We start from the raw sequence: 14,952 nt of genomic DNA on the forward strand, positions 1-14,952 counted from the left end.
GGGTATGTTTTGTATACCGGACCATATTGAACTAAAATAAGGAAGAAAAAAGTTAAAACTCGTCCATAATATTTGCGGTATTATCCAATAATTAATGAATACTAAACATGCATACAGTGTATTATTAAAAAATAATAATAATAAAAAAAATAAAATAAAATCTCCAAGAACTTGAATAAGGAGAGAATATAGAAACTATTGGCGTGTCTAGCTTAGAGTAGCCCCAAATTCAAGTACTTGATACTTGTCACTTATTTATAAAAATTGTGCATGTACCAGACTAACAATAAAAGCTTCATTTACAAATTGCGAGCTAGCAAGCATTCATTGGATGTTGGACACAAAACAAAGTTAAAATAGTCGATACAGTGTTAGCACCTCATCGTCTATAATGCTTTCTGTAATTTCTATATCTAAGAAAGTATGAAATCATATAACCATCATCTATTTATGAAAATTGAGTTTGTCATACCAGAGAAGACATGAAGAAGCGTGGTCGTTAAAAACGATACTTAAATTAATTTATTCCTCTATAACGTTTTAAGACGAAATAATTTGACAGTTTGTTCTTACGTGCGAAGCCCCTGGCTGATGTACTCATAGGAGTTCATGACAACGTCATGGGTTCCCATTCCGGTGGGAGCTTGGAAGAGTGAATCCACCATACCCTTTCCTCTGGCGATATCCTGTTGGTCATCTGAAACATCGGTGATAAGACCCTTCCATCGGTCGGAGTCTGTCTGTTTCTTGTCGTCAATCTCAGCGACAACCTTAAAGTTTCCGGATGAAACCTTGGGGATTAATGCAGGGTTCACCTTCTTCAGGCTGCTGCCCAAGAAGGAGGAGCTGGGGACTGCAGCAGCTCCATTCAAGTTCAACTACATAAATTTAAAGAGCTACTGTTATATTCTCCAATATTTACGTTGAAGATGACTCATTCATGAAATTATACGCATATTTTTTATGAAAATTTGAATCTATGCGTTTTGAACAAAAACATTCCCAAAGAAACCAAAAAAATAAGTAGTAAATTGTTATTATTACTAAACGCACTGTCCCAAAGAAACCAAGAAAATAAGTAGAAGAGTGTTATGGACAGCAGTCGATAATGTTAACAAAGAAAAACAAATTAGAATCCTGTTTATAAGCGTAGTTCTTTAAGCTTTATATTCTCAACCAAATACGCCGTAAATAGCTAAGAAACCGTTTAGTACGCAATATTAAATTACCGGTGCACGGTTGACAGCTCCGACAGTCGAGACGGTGGCCGCCATTACTGTTGATGATGCCACAGATGAGTAAGTTATTGTAGAGAGATAAGACAGGTTTGTGTGGTAGGTCGGAGTTGCTGGGTTGAAGTGTCATGAGAGGGACTTATATCAGGTACAGGAAGAGTGTAGACTGTAGACAAAACAAAGAGATTAGCCTTTGCATTCTTAGAAGCCACACAATCAAGATTGCATATCTGCCACATGGCAATTAAAGATTGCATGGAATTCAATCATTACAAGGATTTGAGGTTAGCATTTTAGCTTCTCTCTTCTCCACTTAAAATTTGGTCACTTATTTACCATACAATTGTATAGTTTGAAATTCTCTTAGGAATTAGGATAACAAAAACATCAAACGCATATTTCCTTCACGGCACGAGAAATGAGTAGGCAGTAAGAGGCGGATCTACAAGGGTGGTGGGTGACCACTCCGCAAGAAAAATTCTATGTAAAAAAATGTATATTTCTTTAGGCCCCATTTGAATCACATTAATATAAGAATGAGGATGAAAAATATAGTCGTTATGGATCCTACTCAAGAGATATATTTTCAAATATGGTGACTTGATGTGATGAATAACGATCATATTTTTCATTTTAATGAGTAAATAATAGGAAACAAACAGGGGCTTAATATATACATAAATACATTGTACATGTATATTTCAAGCACTCAACCATTTTTTGCTCCCTACAAAAATCTTGGCTTCTTCACTTCAAAGGATAATTCCATGGTGATAATTAATTTGCATTATTTAGTCTTTGATTGTCAACCATTCTACCACATTATTTTTTCTATAGTACTCGTTCTCAACCACGCATTCTTCATTAAGATAATATTACACATAAATAAATAAAAAATTCCTTCTTGTTTAACCACACATTTCAACTTCAATCACTATTTCATAATATACTTTTTGAAATTAAAGGAGCACAAAAATGCTCTTAATATGTTGTAAAAGCTTAATAGAAAGAGAAAATGTATTAAAGAGCAAGCAAAGTAAGGAATTGAAAGGATGGTGTTCCCCTAACCTTCATTGAGGGGAATCGGAATAATTGGTATTAATTTAAATTTCTTGTTAGGCAGAGGTTTTGAATTCAAATTTTGAAAGACGTGATAGAAAGTTGTGAAAGGGTAAGAGAGCATATACCCTATCAAAGCGAACAATATGTACGTATAATATAACGATTTGGACATGAGGTTCGAATCGTTACAAAAAAATGCACTCTTTTTGTAAGGATCCAAGTCTCATGTCCAGATCGTTATGCCATAAATAGTAAATACTGTCAATCTTGAGAAGGTATCTGTCCTCTTACCCCTTACGACTTTCTGTCGCATCTCTCAAGATTCAAATTCGCAGCGGACAATACATATAATATAATAACTTGAGCACGAGGTTCGATTATTATAGAAATACTTGAATAGCACAACGCTATACACTCCATCCTAAACTCGTTTTGGTACATTTTTCTGAAATTTATTACATGGATTGAAAAATTCATGGTTACATTTGTGAGAACTTACCCATCCTTGTCCACTTGAGATTTCTTGCTTTTGCATGCATTATCTGTCTAGTTAAATTTTTCATTGAAAAATAGCTTAAGAAATTAAAATTGCTACGTTTTTGTTGCCTCTGAAATTGTGGTTGAAAGCTATTTCTAGAAAGTTCTCTTTTTGGATTTCAAATAATTAATTTCATGGCTTTGATTTAATTTGAGGGTAGTTCTGTAAATTTATGAAATGCGATATTTCCAGTATTGTGCACGCGTTCCATTGTTGGCTTGTTACAAGCAGCTCCCAGCCACTTCATACATCTAAGAACATTTTCAGACAAGTTTTTTCATCCTGTTTGATTGGGAATAAAATAAATACTTCATAAATTTTGATAAAATTTGATAAAATATAAGATTAAAAATTTGTGAATCTCATTAAATATGTATTTAAAATTAGTTGTTAACTCCGACTTAGATTAAAATCTAAATATTAAGTTTTTTTTCCAAACAAGAGCTTAATGCATTACTACTTCAAAGAAAATGTCCAATTTAGGTGCACAACAAAAAGAAGCTTTCTCTGTTTATCCTTCTATTATTGGGGTCGCATACCACAAACGTTCGGTCCACGTAACTGAACATTGTATCCAATACAAACATGCCATTACTACGTTACAAATACCATAATGATTAGGATAATTCTAACACAGATCTCATAGATTAAATTGCAGCAGAAGTCCAGTCTTGTCCAGTTCAAATGGGGGCAAGTGCATTATCCACTGCAGATTACTCAAATGCCATTACTTCGTAACATATCCTAGTGCATAATTTACCAAGTATATAGATAATATAAATACTCTGATGACACCGAAATTCCGCTATATTTTGGCACTGAGTGAAGAATGCTGCACTTCCACAGGCATCTAACGTAAAATAAAAGAATTTTGGCAGTCAAAAAGCCCATAAACAGTTTGAAACATAGGAACAGAATGGCAATATGACAACTAGAAACTGACTAGAGGCCTAGGATAACTTACTGGCAACACAAGCATCAAATTCCAATTAGAAGTACCAAAATAGAATCATCTACTAATATCATGAAAATTTATCAGAATTCGGGGCGGAAAAACACAGAGAAAACAGTACATGCAATATAATCTACAAGATACAACGTTTGGTTGTTTCTGTATCATGGGAGTCGTAGCAAGTATATAAGAAATAGAACTCTCAACCAGCACTTATGGTTATGAATGACGAGAAAAATGTACCGCAAAAACTAGAAATTTCAGTTATCCATTCATGTAAACATGTAGGTTCAACATGAACCCTCAGATCAAACTTGGTCATCTGTAAAATTTACGGCAAGATCCCAATAATGAGCAACCCCATGATCTGATAAGAATTTGTAAGCAGCAGCTTCAGTTCTGCAGTCCTGGACGAAAAATCTATTAAAGCTTGGTCTAGCAACACTCCCCTGCCAGACGAGCACACATTTATTCACAGGTTTATCCTCGTCATCATTTTCGTTCTCCTCATCCTTCTCGACTGTAGCAGTCCAATCTATCCTCCTAAGCATAAGCTTCCCGTATCTCTTGATAGATTTGGCACCACCTTCGACAACGACGACATTTATCCCTTCTGAAATAACAGCACATCCAGTCAGCCTATTCTCCTGGGCATTAATGTCAACCTTAAATCGGGCCTTTGGATGTGAGAGGTCATTGATCTTGTAAACTGACACTATAGTTTCCAGCATACTTTGGTCATCAAAAAGCTTCCTCTCTTTCTTTTCACGGCGCTCTGCAGGAGTGAGCTTACGTGCAACATTCCTGTCAATGTGAGCTTGTTCACGCTCAGCAGCAGCACTTCTGATTTCCATTTCAAGCTTAGTGGGATCCTGGGTTGCTTCTGAACCAAGAACCTTCATGAGATTGCTCATTTTGACTTTTGGTTTTGGTGGCTCTACAATGCCTAGTCTAATCATCTCCTGTCTCTCCTTCTCCCTAGCCAAACGACGCTGGGTGCGGAGTTTCTTCTGTTCTTTCTTGGTAAGCTTCAAGGGCTGAGGTGGAGGAGGAGCTGCTTCAGCTGGAGGTTCAATAGGCCGTGGGTGTTCAACATATATGGTAATTTTTTCCATTCTCAGTTTATCTTCAGTTACAGTACCATCACTAATATCACCGTAATTACCTTGCTTTAAGAAAGGCACATCCCTGTGAATCAGAAGAAAAAAATATTAGAGAAGCACAAACATGTGATAATGACACTGATAGTAACAGTAAAATAGGTATTTATTCTTGTCCGCAAATTTGACGACCAACTAACAACGGGATAATACTTTTATACCCCCCACTGCAACCCCTCAACAAGACCTAAAAAGGTAAGATTACAATCTTAAAGAGTTATAGCCCATCATGATTATTATTCTCTCTCCTCATAAAGAAAACGAAAAAAATTGGAAAGAGGAGTAGAGAACCTCTCTTACAAATATATGGTTGCGTTTAAAATTGAATAGATCGGAGCACAAAGGTAACACATGCATATTCTTAGACCAGAACAAAATTCCGCTGCTTACAACACAAGCTTTACCTGACAAAAGTAGGGGTGGACATTTTATCAGGAACCAGACCGGAATCATATAGAATCGGCCGGGTCGGTTACGATTCCTCTACTAAACAGGTCAATTTAGGGACTATGGATAGAGAACTGATTGGTTCTTGTCCAATTTTTGGTACTACCTTGAGAACCAATAGTGAATTTGGTCTCCTGAATATCTCTTTTTGTTAGCGCATTGCGCCAAGATGCACCAAATCTTCTAAGATTAGACCCCAAAATTATCTAACATTAAAATTCCATTTTCAATACGCTGCTTCTTTCCTTTACAGAAAAACTTCATGCGTAATGATATTCAAATTTAAATAATTTTACAAATCTTTACAAATGCATAACTTCAATGCAATCTAATGGGAAAAAATATAGTTTTAGTTCAATATTTTATAAAACTCAAATTTCTCGTTGTTTTCAAAGTGATTGACTATCAAGAATCAAGATCATTGATAACCACAAAAGATAATAATGTTATAAATACTAATGTGTTCTTAATATACATTGTTGCATGGATTTTCTTAAGAACTAATTTATATCCAAATTTTAGTGTTTATGCTGTGTTATATAGTCTATCACTGATCTTGAGTTTTTGAGTGTATTTTTGTTTGATTGATTAGTTGTATTGTTATATTACAAGAATAACAAGTGATTTCACACTTTTTAATTATTTCAATCTCATAGGTAGTTTCATACCTTATTTTTTAATTTTTAAATATAAAGAACCAAGTGGATCAATTCTATAGTTAGACATAAAACTAATGGTTCCATTTCTTCGGTTCGCATTTGTATTCAATTTGGTTCAGTTCGATTCCCTTCAAAATTGGACCAAACCAGACAGTGCCCCCTCCTAGACAAAAGTATACCAAGAAACTATACGGTAAAGTTTTTTAAGCATGTTTTTTGTTGCAATTGCAATTCTAACCCTAGTTTCTTACACTATTATTGTAAATAGTCAACACAAAAAGAAGTCTTAAAAAATCCTAAATCCTAAACCCATTAAAATATGAGGCAACTTACCACCACTCCACCTCAGGAATTGGATCCTTCATTTTTTCTTTGGTGATAATCCTTTCACCTACTTCTATCAAATTTGGGTTCATAAGGGGCTCTGCCTTTGCCTTTGCCAGCTGTGCTTGCTTTACCTTTAGTTCCTTGGCCTTTGCTTCCCCAAATTGCGACTGTGAAAGAAGATGTAAACAGAATCAGACCACAATAATTATGTAAAGCAGAATTAATATATAAAAGTACCCAGAAAGAAGATTACTTTCAGCTTAATGATTTCAGCATCTTTTGACCATTTGCCTTCATCAACGAACTGGAAAGTCATTCTCTTAGGCCTCAAAAGCTTAGTCTTGTCAATTCCCATCCTTGCATCAAAATGAGGATTTTTCTCCAGATCCTCCTCAAGTTCAGGTTTTAGAATTTGGAAAGCATCTTTTTTTTGCTTGTTGATGTTTACCTGTAACGTAAATATGTGAAGAGTAAGTAAAACTAAGAAATGAAGGGAAAAAACCAATTACGGAAGCATATACCTTTAGGGTGCTCAGGTTGTTCACTTTAGGAACATTCACCACGTTGCCGTGCTCATCAATTTCCCGGCCTAGTGCATCCAAGCGAAGAACAGGAGCTTTGGCAGGCTTTGGCTGCATGGCAACATCAGGAGGCATCTGCCCTGGAAACATATTAATCAGGGGAGCAAATTCTGGATCTTGTCGAAATCCCATCTTGGCAGCCAGCTCCTGTGCACGTTTTACGGCTTCATATTTTTGCGTTGTAAGCCCAGTGAGATGAGGTAAGCCACTTGGTGGTGGGTTAGCAGAAGCAGAAGCAGAAGCAACAGCCGGTAAAGTAGTAGTGCTTGGATTTAGTCCAGTAGAAACACCTGGTGCAGTTGCTGAAGCAGCAGGCGTTGACATTATCCCTTTACTGGAGGGTGGGACTTTAACAGCTTCCTTTTGACCCATTTGTGGAGTACCCTCTCTTGTTGATCCAGCAGTTTTGTTCAACTACAATGGGGAAAAGTGACGAGTAGATATGCATACAAGTGAAAATTTATCATAACATATCACCATATCTTGCTCAGCCAGCAACTACGTTCACCAACGTAACAATTAAAAAAATAGGAAAGATGCCCAACAGCTAACTATCTTAGCAGCAACTTACCAAAGGAATCCTCTTCATCTTTTCCGCAAGCTCCTTCTGCATTTGTAAAGCTTTCTTAGCTTTTGTTAAAGCATCAAGGGATAAGCCCCCACTCTTGCCAGCATCTGAAGCTGTCCCATCTGTACTCAATTTATCAGGAAGCTCATGAGATCTGCTAATATTAACTCCCTTATTTTCATTTCTAGTATAAATGGAAGACACCTTGGTAGCAGAAGAATGACTGTGATCCCCAGAAGTGCCATGTACCATGCTGGATGGCATAGCAAGCAGTCCAGTCACATCACCCTGGGAGCACATAAATGACAAATTTTTAATCCACCCAATCAATGAAATGTAGAAAATGAAAAAGTTAGGAGACATTTCGGATAAAACTTGAGATTATTAGCATTTCAAGGCAAACATTTCACATCAAAAAGCTGCAGCACTCATTTCAGGATCTACCCTCGAACTAAAACTCAAAAGTAGGACCCAAGAAAGGAGAATAGTAACTCAGTTCAAAGTAGTCACACTCATTACAAGTGCATCTAAGGGAATTGGCCGAATAGTCGTTACATAGAAGGCTTTTGTACAGATAAGCAATTATTCTGCTGAAAAGAGAACTCAACGGACAAATGCCACCTTCAAATTTAGAGAATACCAGCCACAGAAAAAGATACCAAGAACATACAGTTACAATCATCCAAAAATAAAGTATAGACGAAATACGTGAAAGTAATATTGAGAAACAAAAGTATTCATGACCAACTAGAAGTGGGCAAAACAATCAAGAATCGCGTGCACGCACACTGAATGCACTACCAAACCAAGAACAAATATGTACTGTATTCCAAGTTCTAACTTATGAAGAGTTAATAATCAGTGAGAGCACTTGATAGCCATATCGCAATTAATAAATGATTTAGGGTGAAAATAATGAGATTCCAAAATGAAGCTAAATTTAAATTTATTACTTCTCTTCAGAACATGATGATCTATGAAGCACTGACATGGACGCCCGGTCGTGTCATTTTCAACATGGACACTCTGTCACCCAAATTTTCAAAACAAAGTAGGACACCACATGAAAGGGATACGCTGAATAAAATAATGTTTAAATATTTTAAATTATTAATTTTTGATACTTTAATGAAGGAACACTTTTTTAGTTTGTTAGTCTTTAAAATTAGGTCTTTTCGTAAGAAATGAAGGGAAAAAACCAATTACGGAAGCATATACCTTTAGGGTGCTCAGGTTGTTCACTTTAGGAACATTCACCACGTTGCCGTGCTCATCAATTTCCCGGCCTAGTGCATCCAAGCGAAGAACAGGAGCTTTGGCAGGCTTTGGCTGCATGGCAACATCAGGAGGCATCTGCCCTGGAAACATATTAATCAGGGGAGCAAATTCTGGATCTTGTCGAAATCCCATCTTGGCAGCCAGCTCCTGTGCACGTTTTACGGCTTCATATTTTTGCGTTGTAAGCCCAGTGAGATGAGGTAAGCCACTTGGTGGTGCGTTAGCAGAAGCAGAAGCAACAGCCGGTAAAGTAGTAGTGCTTGGATTTAGTCCAGTAGAAACACCTGGTGCAGTTGCTGAAGCAGCAGGCGTTGACATTATCCCTTTACTGGAGGGTGGGACTTTAACAGCTTCCTTTTGACCCATTTGTGGAGTACCCTCTCTTGTTGATCCAGCAGTTTTGTTCAACTACAAAGGGGAAAAGTGACGAGTAGATATGCATACAAGTGAAAATTTATCATAACATACCATCATATCTTGCTCAGCCAGCAACTACGTTCACCAACGTAACAATTAAAAAAATAGGAAAGATGCCCAACAGCTAACTATCTTAGCAGCAACTTACCAAAGGAATCCTCTTCATCTTTTCCGCAAGCTCCTTCTGCATTTGTAAAGCTTTCTTAGCTTTTGTTAAAGCATCAAGGGATAAGCCCCCACTCTTGCCAGCATCTGAAGCTGTCCCATCTGTACTCAATTTATCAGGAAGCTCATGAGATCTGCTAATATTAACTCCCTTATTTTCATTTCTAGTATAAATGGAAGACACCTTGGTAGCAGAAGAATGACTGTGATCCCCAGAAGTGCCATGTACCATGCTGGATGGCATAGCAAGCAGTCCAGTCACATCACCCTGGGAGCACATAAATGACAAATTTTTAATCCACCCAATCAATGAAATGTAGAAAATGAAAAAGTTAGGAGACATTTCGGATAAAACTTGAGATTATTAGCATTTCAAGGCAAACATTTCACATCAAAAAGCTGCAGCACTCATTTCAGGATCTACCCTCGAACTAAAACTCAAAAGTAGGACCCAAGAAAGGAGAATAGTAACTCAGTTCAAAGTAGTCACACTCATTACAAGTGCATCTAAGGGAATTGGCCGAATAGTCGTTACATAGAAGGCTTTTGTACAGATAAGCAATTATTCTGCTGAAAAGAGAACTCAACGGACAAATGCCACCTTCAAATTTAGAGAATACCAGCCACAGAAAAAGATACCAAGAACATACAGTTACAATCATCCAAAAATAAAGTATAGACGAAATACGTGAAAGTAATATTGAGAAACAAAAGTATTCATGACCAACTAGAAGTGGGCAAAACAATCAAGAATCGCGTGCACGCACACTGAATGCACTACCAAACCAAGAACAAATATGTACTGTATTCCAAGTTCTAACTTATGAAGAGTTAATAATCAGTGAGAGCACTTGATAGCCATATCGCAATTAATAAATGATTTAGGGCGAAAATAATGAGATTCCAAAATGAAGCTAAATTTAAATTTATTACTTCTCTTCAGAACATGATGATCTATGAAGCACTAACATGGACGCCCGGTCGTGTCATTTTCAACATGGACACTCTGTCACCCAAATTTTCAAAACAAAGTAGGACACCACATGTAAGGGATACGCTGGATAAAATAATGTTTAAATATTTTAAATTATTAATTTTTGATACTTTAATGAAGGAACACTTTTTTAGTTTGTTAGTCTTTAAAATTAGGTCTTTTCGCAATTAAAGGGAAAATTTAAATGAGACTTTTTGCAATTAAAGTTAATCGTCCGACAGTATCTCATTCTGGGTCAATAACAGTCTCTAGCTGCCCAATTTCTTTTTGTCCCAAAAGCCTCTTTAATCCTAAAAGAAAACAGATGTTAAAACAAAAGTACCAATTTGTCCAGATTCATCCATCCACCTCTTCTTCTCCCCCACTTTACAGATCCACCGTTGCCTACCTCTTTGCACGTTCCAGGTCTCTCTCCCTCTACCCAACTGGAATTTTCTCCATCAACTGAGCGGAGATCACCTTATATTCTTTTTAATTCTCCTTTCTTTTTAGAGAAATGTTCCGGCCCCACGTATCAGACGTATCCCCAGCATGCCGGTTGCTTGGATGAAGGAAAGAAAAAGGGGACAGGCCATGTGGCACTTCCACCACGGGTCGAAGACTGACACTCCAGCATCTCATACGTGTGCGCGCTTCATATATGTTTATGACCTATTTAAACTTGTTCTTTAATTAGAAAATCTCATGGATCAAAAAATTGAAAATTGAAACAGAAATCAGAAGCATTCAAGAAAAACAATTTTTTGGAACTTCATTTTATCATAAATCAAGAGTCCATCTATATTAAATGAATCATAACCAAATTCATTGCAAAACTATAATGGTTTATAGCGCTTGTGGTCGTTTAGTGAGATCAAGCAGTAATTGGATTGCACAGGTGATAAACATGTCTTATTTAGGTATGAATCTCAAATCATTCTAGACAATTTAATGAAATTTAAGTCTACGCAACATCTGGACTCAAAGTTCACTTCCCCATAGCACGTCTCTTAGTTTCCAGGTTATCTCCCTTATAATTACATAAAGTCTAAAAATAATATAGTGATGGCGCCTGGATGTTTTATGTGCCTCTAATTGGCATGAATACCTAATGATGATGCAGATTAGTATTCCCTAAATAGTTTTGACCGACTCTGCAGAGCTTATCTATGTTGTTCTACTGTTGTACTTCCATCATAGAAGTTCCTGCTCGCTTTTCTGAAATACATACAATTAAGCTTTTATATCTATTTTACTGTTTCAATCAACTTCTAATCCTAAATACCAGCATTTTTTTTGGATACAATTAAAATGCACGTGGTATGACATCAATACTATCAGATCTTTTTGGCTTTCTTTTCTAGTCATTAAAAGTGGCTTTCCACCACCATGAGTTCAAATGTCTAGCCTGCAACCATTTTGTCTAAAGTAAGAATATATGATGAAATATAACGATACAAGGCGCACAAAAAAAGACCATCCTTTATCAGAACAATAATGTTCTATTTTGATAATCATATGCCACAAAAACACTTGAAAACGACTTAACTATCCAGCAACTGAATATGAAATTTAAGACAACTTTTTTCACATAGAAAACTCCTGCAATTGACACTACCAGACACAGCAGGTTGCTGCAAATGAACAACAAAATCCATGGGTGTGATCAAGTAAGGATTTCATTAAAAAAATAAAAGGAATTCTTAACATATTAAATTCCCAGCTGCCCCCGTCCACAGCAGATAATTTTGTGCACACAAAAATTATTAATATTTTTTCAGATAAATAAAAGTATATCAAAGCAGCAGCATTGATTATTTAACAGACTTCAGCGTTTAACTTTCGTCAAATAAACAAAGACAAAGAGCAGTACAGAAAACCAAATCCTACATACCTGCCCATACAAAATTATATTTTTACACAAACTCACATATGTACCTCGCGCCAATGATATCAAAGCATCACTTCACGATTTACCTTTAGGCAACGAAGATTAACACTAGCATCAAACACAACCAACAAATTCAAAGAACCAGTGACAATGGAAAAAGGCAAACAGGATCTTACAGTGGTAATTTGACCAGTCCCATTACTCAGGCCGCTGTCAAATGGCTGATCTTCACGCTCAAAACTACTTTGTAATTTCCTCTCCTTAGCATAATCCGAATTTTCATCCTCCTCCACCTTATTATCCTCAAATCTCCTACTTCCCCTCACGTTCTCTTCCGAAATCCTAGCTCTTTTCTCATCCCCTCTTCTGCTATTCCTTTCCTCACTGTCCCCCCTCACTTTCCTCTTTTCCGACAGCTTTCTCTCCACGGAGTCCTCTCTCTCGTAAGACCTCTCCTTCTCGTAAGATTTCTCGCGCCTGTGCCGATTTTCTCGATCTCTGCTTCCCTCTCGTTCATGTCTATGATCAATTGACTTCTCGAAGTCGTTGGAATGCTCGCGACGCTTGTGGTAGTGGTCGTCGGATCGGTGGCGGTCATTTTCACCGTCGCGGTGCTTCGACCGGTGATGATGGTGCTTATGGTGGTCTTTGGATAATTCTCTGTCTCTATGGGAATCGGAATCCCGATGTCTACGGCTCGATTTCTCGTTCTCCATGGCTAGGGTTTCTCCTCCGACAATCTTGTGAAGGTTCAATTGGAAGAGTACGATTTGGATGTTGGGATTAAGTACTTACCAGAAGTGAGTTAGAAAATTACATTTTAGGTTTTTCTAACTGATAATATTTACCTTAAAAAAATAATAATAATAAATTCTAATTTTACAAATAAAAAAAAATTCAATTCTTGACAATAATGTTATTTAAATTTGGCTAAAAATTAGAATTTAGTAGATTTTGGTAAAAAATGAAAAAAAATTTATTTCAAAGTTGATAATAAGCCTCTGTTTGATCCCCATTACGTAGAAAAATTAATGGGGGGAATAGTATTTTTTTGAAAAATAAGTGGTTGAAAAAAAATCGATTTACGTGTAATATTATTTTATGAAAAATTGTGTGGTTGAAAATAGGAGAGAGAGAAATAAAATGTAATAAAATTTAATGTAATGGGACTCAAACAGGGGATAAATGTGAATACAATAAAATGTATGATTGAAAAAAATTAAAAATTTGGGTCAGACAAGAATAAAATTAGCAATCGTCATCCCTATCAATGGTATCATCGTAGTTTAAATTTTCAGTTATTAGTAAAGTGAAATAGATGATACTCATGATTCCAACTTTCTTGATTTGCACTTTCCAATCACGACAAATAAATTTTTCGAAGTAAAATTTCAGTAGTTCTTGTGCATGATGATTAAGCGCTCTTGTTTGAGTTCTAATATTTAAAAATTTACTTTTTCAAACTTATTTTTAATTACATAATTTCTCAATTAAATAATTCTACATATAAATTTAAAAAAATTTCTTACTCTTTAATCATACATTCTTTAAAAAAAAAAGAACATCACAAAATATATTCTTTCAAAAAAAGGGGCCTCAAATAGACCCACAATGAACTTGAAAGTTGGAACACAAAAGATGTAAAGAAACACTTGAAAGAAGATTGCAACATTTATCATAGCACTTTCATCAAAGCGATATTTGCTTACGGGATACTTGACAATATCTTTTAGGATACGAAAAGCATTTGAGAAATTTTAAGTGGAAAAAAATATCATCAAATGCACAATGAACGCAGCGTCATTGAAAAAGGAATAACAAGTGCAAAAAGAGAAAAACGTGAAATTAACATAATTTGGCAAATCATCAATGGTAATGAGAAATGAAAAGTCAAATGCACTATTCAAAGAAAGAAATTATGAACTTCAAACCCTCAATCTCTAGAATATTTAAAGCACGGTTACTAATTTTTCTTCTCTATTTCTTTCCCTCCCTCTATGTGCTTTTTTCCCTCTCAAACTCACATATTTTGCTGCATCAATTTCTCTCTTACACAATATCTTCAGCTACTCCAAAATTCGGATGCATGAGTTCTCCGCCTCTACCTTCAATCTGCAATAGCTATATATAGATGTATATGTTCTGTAGTGATTATGAAAATTGATTTTTTGACTGTCAGAAAGAAAAAGTGGATTTCACCTGTGAGTGAAGAAGTAAAATATGAAGACTGGAATAGTGAAATAACAATCAAAAATCAATTTTTTGGGGGTGAAAAATTGCTACCAAAGGAGGGCATAATGCTTAGCTTACCATAATTCTTCATTGACTAGCATTAATATCACTTTCGTTCCCACACATATTGCCATCTGCAAAACATTCCACATTTGGTGCAATTCTTTCCATGAAATGGTAAACAAACAACCAATTAAAATCGAACGAGAAAAGTTAAACACAAAAATATGTTGAAAACTTGCACGAGGACAAAAAACAACGCTAATATAGTGGAAGGGTTAGGGGAAGTAGAAGAACAACAAAGCAAATAACAAGATCAAAGGCAAAGGGATGGGTCACATAAGAAACGAGGGTTTTCTAGAGCGACTGCCAGGGTTAGGGCGAGAGAGGAGACAAAATAAAAACAACACTTTATAAATATCCCTATCAACACGACATCGCCATGACATGCTCAATAAGATGTATAG

General features: G+C 36.1%; 2 protein-coding genes across 4 annotated transcripts in view; both read right to left on the reverse strand.

Moving 5' to 3' along the window:
* The window catches only part of LOC111405975 (ribulose bisphosphate carboxylase/oxygenase activase, chloroplastic-like), a 3,312-nt gene extending 2,038 nt beyond the window's left edge, over positions 1–1,274 (reverse strand). Inside the window, exons 1-2 of the mRNA XM_023035126.1 lie at positions 1,230–1,274; positions 574–878 (exon numbers count right to left, since the gene is read on the reverse strand). Of these exons, the coding sequence (XP_022890894.1) occupies positions 574–878; positions 1,230–1,274 (350 nt within the window). The remainder of the gene's footprint in view (positions 1–573; positions 879–1,229) is intronic.
* Positions 1,275–3,824: 2,550 nt separating this feature from the next.
* On the reverse strand, positions 3,825–13,051 carry LOC111405976 (protein RDM16-like). 3 transcript variants are annotated; one of them, XM_023035129.1, is made up of 6 exons: positions 12,430–13,051; positions 9,373–9,657; positions 8,748–9,215; positions 6,634–6,828; positions 6,387–6,547; positions 3,825–4,975 (listed from the first exon to the last, which is right to left on the reverse strand). In XM_023035129.1, exons 1-6 carry the CDS (start codon positions 12,967–12,969, stop codon positions 4,096–4,098), a joined length of 2,529 nt encoding a protein of 842 aa, XP_022890897.1. In that variant the 5' UTR covers positions 12,970–13,051; the 3' UTR covers positions 3,825–4,095. The 3 variants fall into 3 exon arrangements, with proteins under 3 accessions (XP_022890897.1, XP_022890895.1, XP_022890896.1); XM_023035128.1 differs by lacking the exons at positions 8,748–9,215; positions 9,373–9,657; positions 12,430–13,051 and adding exons at positions 6,902–7,375; positions 7,533–7,651; positions 7,734–7,820 and having other exon boundaries at positions 3,832–4,975; XM_023035127.1 differs by lacking the exons at positions 8,748–9,215; positions 9,373–9,657; positions 12,430–13,051 and adding exons at positions 6,902–7,375; positions 7,533–8,023.
* Positions 13,052–14,952: the final 1,901 nt, after the last annotated feature.

This window comes from Olea europaea, chromosome 12 (genome assembly GCF_002742605.1).
Source record: "Olea europaea var. sylvestris chromosome 12, O_europaea_v1, whole genome shotgun sequence".
In the NCBI taxonomy this organism is placed as follows: domain Eukaryota; kingdom Viridiplantae; phylum Streptophyta; class Magnoliopsida; order Lamiales; family Oleaceae; genus Olea; species Olea europaea.